Source organism: Branchiostoma floridae, chromosome 15 (assembly GCF_000003815.2).
Source record: "Branchiostoma floridae strain S238N-H82 chromosome 15, Bfl_VNyyK, whole genome shotgun sequence".
Classification (NCBI taxonomy): domain Eukaryota; kingdom Metazoa; phylum Chordata; class Leptocardii; order Amphioxiformes; family Branchiostomatidae; genus Branchiostoma; species Branchiostoma floridae.
The window spans coordinates 16,539,702-16,548,686 of NC_049993.1; the positions used below are offsets into that span (position 1 = coordinate 16,539,702).

General features: G+C 43.9%; 1 protein-coding gene across 1 annotated transcript in view; it reads left to right on the top strand.

The window, feature by feature from the left end:
- Positions 1-5,709: 5,709 nt before the first annotated feature.
- LOC118431549 overlaps positions 5,710-8,985 on the top strand; it is an 8,953-nt gene continuing 5,677 nt past the window's right edge. The window contains exons 1-2 of the mRNA XM_035842789.1: positions 5,710-5,987; positions 7,849-7,982. Coding sequence (XP_035698682.1) covers positions 5,975-5,987; positions 7,849-7,982 — 147 coding nt within the window. The 5' untranslated portion in view covers positions 5,710-5,974. The remainder of the gene's footprint in view (positions 5,988-7,848; positions 7,983-8,985) is intronic.

Below are 8,985 nucleotides of genomic sequence, written 5' to 3' on the forward strand. Positions count from 1 at the left end.
TCATGTTTGCCATCGTGGCTACGTTACGAGTAATGCAGTTTGGAATGTGTTATTCACTACGCATTTATTTGGAGGTTGCCAAATAGAGCCAGATATCTATCACATCCGATAAGTGATTTTTATTTTTATAACGTATCTAAGGGATATTAAAATACCTATAATGAAATAACTAGTCTGGAATTGTTTGCCATCTATACTAAGCTACGCGCAAATCAGTTTGGAATGTGTTCTCTATGCATTCATTTGTAGGTCGACAAATAGAGCCAAATATCTATCACATCTTATAAGTGATTCATTTTCATAAAGACATTACACGCGATATCTTTAAGCATGATAAGGTCTAAAGATGAACTGTATCAACATTACATAACGTGTTATAGGACAATCCTTGTTTAGCCTGGGATACAGTCTTGATGTTCACACCTCCGGTTTGTTCCTCAACGGTCACTCTTTTTGCAGAAGTCTGCAAACAAGGCTAGAAGAAGGTTTTACTTATGTTAACATTCATTAATGGTGAGATAGTTCATCTCCAATATACAATGTATATATACCTGACTTCGTCCTAGAAAAAGGGCACCGGGTACAACTATAGCATGGAGAGATATCGATATAGTCCGTCACCAATACACCTGACATCGTACTTTTGCCCGTACAAGGCTGAATACGAGGCTAGACAAGGGGTTCAATTATGAAACATCCACTCAATTCAATCCATGCCCGACATACTTGACTACGCCTTGAAGGCTGAATATATATATATTAGGCCAGAAAAAAATCAAGTATCACCCTACAAATATAATTCTATCTGTGTCAAGAGAATATCCATGGGCTAAAGTAGTATCTCTTGACCCCCGGTGGCCAATGGATACTGCTTCGGTCCATCGATACTGGTTTGCCAGCGGTAGATCTGCTTGAAGGTGCTTAAAGTATAGCACCCCCACCCCACCGCACCCATCCCTGCCATATTGACTACGTGCTGTTGTCACCTGTCAGGTATGCTGCAGGACGACTTTGTCAGCGTCGTGCCCTTTGACCTTACACATCTGCTCACCTGGGTAAACGGTGAATAACGCATCGGCGGAGGATCACAGCTCAATCTATCTAACTTATCCCTCACTCTGACAGCGAGCGGTGGATCAAGCCCCTGTCACATATCCACAACTTTGGTCCCGACCACTCCCCGATGTTGGCGCCTTGAATCATTCCTATATATTCATAATCTCTAAGTAGATCCTACGGCAGCATAAGATATATAGTATCAAAAGCCGACCTAGGTCTGTGTTTGGCTACCGAAGCAAACAAACTGCTAGGCCGGCTTCACTCTTCTGGCAGCTTTTGATATTGTCTTATGCTACCGTATAATCTGCTTGGAGATTACCTATTCTCAGACTGTCTAAGCGTGCTCCTCTGGGCGCGTCCAAGCAGTATATTACTTTACCGACCTTTTGATTTATTGAAGTTATATTCGGCAGGCGCAGACGCATTTTATACAGACTAGTACGCAACCTTGCCAACCTACTCCCGACTGCAGATGACGACCTTGCTCACGAATAGCTAGCTAGGTCTAACATGGCCTGGGGGAGGTCGGGAGTCCATGGTCGGCTATGTGTGTGTCAGGGGCTTCATTAATTCTCAATTACTGTCAGGGGCTTTATCAATTCTCCATTTACAACTGGATTACTGACCTATAGTTTTGACCAAATCAAATGAAGTAGTCCTGATAGATCATGTCAATTTCGTCCAAAAATGAATTTACGTGTTCAATTAAGATATGCATGCAATTTAGTCTGTATGCAAAAAGGTATGTGTTGAATAGATTTAATGTCTAATTTCACAGGATATGAAACAAGATGCTTTGATAAGGTACCCTCAGTTGGTACTGCCCTGTATTTGTCGTGCTTAAAAGCAGATATAAGTTTATTTAAATTGCAACAAATGCACCAACAAGTGTCACGTTAATTTGACATTAGCTTTGGTTGAGAGTTTGGTTGCCTTGCTAGAAGTTAAAGCCTCGTAGAAGATACCATATGTCAATATTGTGGCAAATTAGGTGGGAAACGTCATACAGGGAGTGTGTAGCAATTGTATCTAATTGTATCTGTTACACACATCAGCTGTACTCGCCAAGCAGAGGTTAGGCATCAGCTTTATATTCATCAGGCTTTCTTGTTTGGACGAGAAAACAATGAAAATAGAAAGCCCGATATTATTAACGCCTACATTGATGCCTCAAACAAGCTGGGGCCTCACCTGGAGTGTGTATATCAACAAACTATTCAACCCGAACACAACATCGACATAGAAGTTTTAACTTCCCATCATCTCCCAGGACACACCTTAAAACGACACAAATGGCGGCTCCCTTTGTCCTTAAGTATATTTTGCAGGTGTTACCTTCGCTCTGTCTATAGACCATCTGGAGTGAAGCAAACAATGGCACACCCTGCCTCTAAAGGACTAACGACCTCTCGGACTCACTTCAAACAGAGAGGACAAATGAAGAAAAATAGAACATGATGTACACTATGTGAAACTGCACCTTATTTACAAGACTACATACGCTGCTGGGAAAATGGTAGAAACTGGCCAAATAATCAATTGATACATGTATGCCAGAGTACTCCTATGGCCAGCTAACTCCTTTTGTTCATTATCTATTCAGTTAACTTGACAAGTTGGCCAATTTTGACCAATTTTTCAGCAAACGATCGAATCTGATAGAGTCAATCTTATGTACTGTACTGCAGCTACACTGGGGGTATTACAAAAGGACGCTATGCCTATGGGAGCTCGAGTGAGGTGACGTGTAAGCTGGGTGTTACCGCCCTGTACATCAATTATTTATCACTAACAACGGACGGGAGGACACGGAATGACCTTCGATATACACGTCGGCCATGTTGGTTCCAAAGACCGAAATACGAGAAAGACACTATTTGAATTTCATTAGCTTAGAACTCCGATGTAAATCTTCTCAAAGAAGAGATGTCAAGGGAGAAATACGCCATGACGACACATACAAAACCGTCTTTTCTAAGGACGGAAAAAGGGCGCGTGATACGAATAGGAAATTGCAAATTTTGACCTGTTATAAGGCCATTTTAATGCCACAGTTTTAAAGTGATTTTACTTAACTGATAGCTATCTTTACACGAAACTTTCGGTGATGGCAGCTTAATTGTTTTTGAATGATGTTGTAACAATCACAGCCAAACTATGGCTTGGCTATTTCAGAATGATGCTGCGTTACAAATGAACTGTCGCAAACTGAATCCGAGTGTGTCATAGAGCAAGGGGATCCACGCAAAACATACACACCAAATATCACACAATTCTTCCATGTTGAAATGTACTGTGTTTTTCTCACCGTGGAACAAAGGGGGCACACACGAGGCCTAAGGCACATTAGTTCCCACGTCACCTCAGAAAACGTATCCACCCAGGCAACGTCTGAACAATAACCACAAAGGACAAGCCCAGGCCACCGTCATGGTCATGATTAGGAAGCGTTTTTGTTCTGCAATGTCAAGAGCATCGTGAACGAAATAAGGTTGGAACAGAGAGCGAAGAAACTGCCTGTTTCTCTCCTTACAGAAAATCAGTCTGTCCCCTTGTCTAGTCCTGTGTATCCTCAGGGTGATTAGATGAACTACAAAGACGCTTCTTTCAGCGAGAGGTCGAGCAACTTTTCACTCACCTAAAAATGTTATCCTCAAAAATGTCTCGCTCTTTCCTGACGCAGGTCTGAAGATTTCTCGATCTACCGGGATGTTATCCGACCCTGTACGCTCCCAGCACACCGACTGTCCAGGCGTAAACCACAACGTTCCCTCCCTTTACCGGCGCGTCATGTGAGGGTGGGGCACACGCTAGCAGCCCGTCGGACCGACACAAATGACAGCAAGACGACCAGACAATAGAGCCGGGGTCATGAGGTGTCAGGGTGGGACGCGTAGCCTCCAAGCAGGCTTACAGGGCTTTGTACGGACCTATAGTGTGTTGTCTTCTGATTGTATATCAGTGCTGAATGTAATGCTACTTCACTTTTATCCGGGGCTAACCTATATCCGTTATTTGCATGATATCTGGGGATATCAAGCTGACGGTGGTTTTGAACTGCAAAGCTGTGAAATATATCCCTAAATATCCAGTTTAAAAAAAACGAACATAGGTTACCCCGCGGATAAAGGTGAACTAGGGGAGAGACTTTCTACAAGAAACTGGGTACTATTAGAACTGATTCTACGATCAGAAAACAACACACAACCAAAGCAAACCAGCCTTACCCGAAAGCCTGCTGACAAGGCTACAGGACGCGTCTGCCCTATGCGTCACTGTGCATTGTTGCAAACAGGTTAGAGACCTAGTTTGAAAGTGTAAAATTTGCCAAATAAGGGAAACAATTTGCTAGAGTACTCAAATTGCTTGAGATGGCAGTAGTGTACACAGAGGAGTGTGCCGGAGCATAGTAGTTTTTCTTAGATGTTTGCTCTTGTCATGGGTTTCTTAGCGTCGTAGAACAAATATTCAGTCGATCATTATCTTAAAAGGAGACAAGAAATATTTGCGTTGATTTATAAACCACCAGGCAGCGTGTGTTACCCATATGCCCGGGTTATGTTAGCCCTGCATGTACATTTTCATGGACTTATTTGTCGAATAAAACTTGGATTTACAAGAAATATCAGTGAACTTGAGATATCAAACCCGGAGGTTCGGCTGCATTACCAAGCCTTCAGATGTCCCAAAATCTTACAATTTCAAGGTCTAACGTACCCACATACCTAATATCAATAAGATCCTTTCATGACTTATGGAGTTGTATTGTTCACACACACACGCACGCACTTAAGCAAGCACACAAACACGCAATCACACAGTCACATATAGAAACAAACATACAAACAAAACCACACATTCAAACACTACCAAAATTTAACCTTCTTAGCGAAGGTAACAACGTGTTGTGTAAAGATTTGCAAGGTTTAACAACTGAACCCTCCCGACTCATATTTAAAAGTGGGCTAACCGGTTCTTTTGACGTCAGTTCGTCAAGGCAAGTGTTGAAAACTGTGTGTGGGGACACCTAGCGATTTGAAGAATCATAGCAATGAATAGTCGTGTACAAAATTTAACATCATACCCATGTGTTTGTTGTATTGGAATCATTTCTACAGATCATTCGGCTGTTATCAACTGATTTTCGTATGTTGCAACAATGTATTATCACCTTGGCAGCTCCACTACCTAGTAGGTCTTGTCAACGGCAAAGAAGAACACAAGAACAAACTGCAGTGGTTTGGAGATCAGCTATACCCAGAGCAAAAATACACCTTACAATCACATACTAGTATAACCATCTACAATGAAAGGCGGGGGCGTTGGGCCGCGTCTACGTCAAGTCAAGTCTAGTGGAGTGTACAAGTCGTCTCGAAAATGCGTGACTGTGTAAACCCGGCCATCTAGAGGGAGAACGCACGGCATTGGTCCCATGTGTAAAACAGGTACGACGGACGCACGTCTGTGTCGCCGCTGTGTTCGTGACTAAATCTTATTTGAAAAAAAAACAAACTGTCCAAGTTTAGTTCTTCAACAAGTGGTATGACCCTTATACCCTCCCCTATTTACTAACAAACAAGTTCCGCCAATCAGATTATAAGAAACGGTCACGAGGTGTGACGTACGTCACAGTTCTGAAGGCGGGGGATTCCCGGTGTAGTTGGGGGCCAATCGTGACGTCTAATAGAAGTAGTTAGAACTAGTTAGAAGATTAAAGTTACCAAAAGGGCAGGCAAACGAGACGCCCTTGTGGTGATCACCTGTCTGAAAAGTTCCGTCGGGACGCTGCACACCTACATGGCGGAGTTGAAAGTGTTCTAGCCGCAGGTGAGGCAGCTACAGGTGTTTCCCGTTCGCTCCACGCCTCCCGGAAGTAACACGAGAAAAATAAAACAATACCGCCGTACCTGAACCCATGGCTGCCGTAGGTAAGTACAACAGCCGATCTGGCGACTTTATTTGCTGTCTAGTGAGTTCTTCTCTGTTCCCCATATTGTCTGCACCTAACCTAACCTTAAGTTGCATTAAGCTACATTATTTCAATTTGTAGACCTAACTAAAGTGAACATGCGAAAGTTTATTTATGTGTTAATAATTGCATGGCACGGTGGTAAGCTGTGTCACGGTATGCGGGACCGAGTATGTAACCAAATTCACCATTTTGTTTGCCTAATGGTAGGGGACTTTGTTACCACTCACAGCGCCATTGTCGAACAGTAAGCCGAACAGCTATCACGGTGTGTTGGTAACAAGTGTATCACAAGTACTGTGTAAAGGAAGGGCTCGACAGCGATATGGGCTTTATACCTGCTGGTATCCAGTCAGATATTCTTCGTTATTCGCGTAGTCTGTCCAAGCCATACTATGTTTATCTATGCTGACGATAATGTCTTTCTAAAACACGTCTCAACTTTGATGTCCCGAAAAAGAACTACAGGCATACGAAGGATCATAGATCTACCTGGAATTCAAATTGATTCTAATTACTTATTTCTAACTAATTTCTAAACCTTTTCACGGTTTCACTTTCAGGTCTAATTCTTAGAAAAGTGACGTATTCAGGAGTTGTTATTAACTTAATAAGTCTTCTCAGTGCAATATTTCATTGAGTGGATACCTGAACTCCTTCAATGAGCCAGACTTTCTTTTCCTTTTTACAGACAAGGACACTCAGGTTAATAATCTATTTTAAAAGTGCCAAATACACAGACCAACCGGCTTGATGAGATAAAGGTAGACCCCCCCCCCAAGCCTTTTTGAGACGTAGTGGTAGTGTTGTTATCCACTTTGTTAAGGGCATGGTATTGGATTTTTACCATGGTCAATATTGACCGAAGGAGGCCATATATGTATTGGAAGGAGCCCATCCCTCTCCTTCCATCTTCCCGATAGGTAATTTTAAACAAATAGATGACGTAAGGAATTCGAAAGGAATGTGAAGTGCCTTTCCCAAAGGTACAAGATCCGTAGCATGGCAGGATTCGAACCTTGAACATCTCGGTTCTGGGCTAATTGACAGTTTGCACCCAGACCCAGACAGGCGACACCGGCGGTACGGGGTCCATGACGTGAAAGGGCACTTTGCTGCTGACCTAAATGTTTATTGATTACGTGGTTATCTCGTTGCTAAGGTGAAATCAAAGTGCACCTGTCAGCTTATAGTTATTGTTGAAAAGCCTGCGTAGGGCCAAGCTCGTAAAGGCTGTTCAAGCGGTACATACTGGAGACAGGAAGAACAACAATGTCCCACATTCTTGGGTTGTTAAAACTCTGCACCGGTGATACAATTGGGCATAAGCAGTGGTACATTGCTCCAATCGTTGTTCTTTCTCACAGGGTTGTCTTCAGCTTTGATTTTGTCGGTCTCTCCAACTCTTTGTTTGCGAGCCCGTGTTGTTGTTTTGCTGTCATTTTACTGGGAGAAAAGTTACCCGGACAATAAGGAGACACTGAGACCTGTACATGTAGTGATAGGGGTGTCACATGACTACATAAATATATAAAACTCTACAGGGAGTCGTTTGGAACAGATAAGCAGAATACGGAGTAAAGATTCAAATATACTTCTATGGACTTAAAGTGGTATTGAACCCCACCCCCGTCCATGTGCCTTAAACAGTTGTTGCCATCCAAGTAATACCTTGCACATCTTGATTCAATATCACACCGATTTATTTCCCTAGCCTGTAGCTCATATAGGCAGAGTAGGAAGGGAGGGGGTGGGGGTGGGAGAGGGTGTCTGGAGGACCTGCCCCCTGTAATGACGTAACACAAATCTTTCTTTCTCAGAAGTCCCCCCGTATGACGTCCACCTGCCGTACGAAGGCGAGGCGTGCGGAGAGTTCATGTCCAGCAGGCTGATGGACCCTCTGGCTGCAGCCGGGTACAGGACCTACACAACCAAGTACTACCTACCCGGACAGGTGAGTGTTACACCTACACAACCAAGTACTACCTACCCGGACAGGTGAGTGTTACACCTACACAACCAAGTACTACCTACCTGGACAGGTGAGTGTTACACCTACACAACCAAGTACTACCTACCCGGACAGGTGAGTGTTATACCTACACAACCAAGTACTACCTACCTGGGCAGGTGAGTGTTACACCTACACAACCAAGTACTACCTACCCGGACAGGTGAGTGTTACACCTACACAACCAAGTACTACCTACCTGGACAGGTGAGTGTTACACCTACACAACCAAGTACTACCTACCTGGACAGGTGAGTGTTACACCTACACAACCAAGTACTACCTACCCGGACAGGTGAGTGTTACACCTACACAACCAAGTACTACCTACCCGGGCAGGTGAGTGTTACACCTACACAACCAAGTACTACCTACCCGGGCAGGTGAGTGTTACACCTACACAACCAAGTACTACCTACCCGGGCAGGTGAGTGTTACATCTACACAACCAAGTACTACCTACCCGGGCAGGTGAGTGTTACACCTACACAACCAAGTACTACCTACCCGGGCAGGTGAGTGTTACACCTACACAACCAAGTACTACCTACCCGGGCAGGTGAGTGTTACACCTACACAACCAAGTACTACCTACCCGGACAGGTGAGTGTTACACCTACACAACCAAGTACTATCTACCCGGGCAGGTGAGTGTTACACCTACACAACCAAGTACTACTTACCTGGGCAGGTGAGTGTTACACCTACACAACCAAGTACTACCTACCTGGGCAGGTGAGTGTTACACCTACACAACCAAGTACTACCTACCCGGACAGGTGAGTGTTACACCTACACAACCATGTACTACCTACCTGGACAGGTGAGTGTTACATCTACACAACCAAGTACTACCTACCTGGGCAGGTGAGTGTTACACCTACACAACCAAGTACTACCTACCAGGGCAGGTGAGTGTTACACCTACACAACCAAGTACTACCTA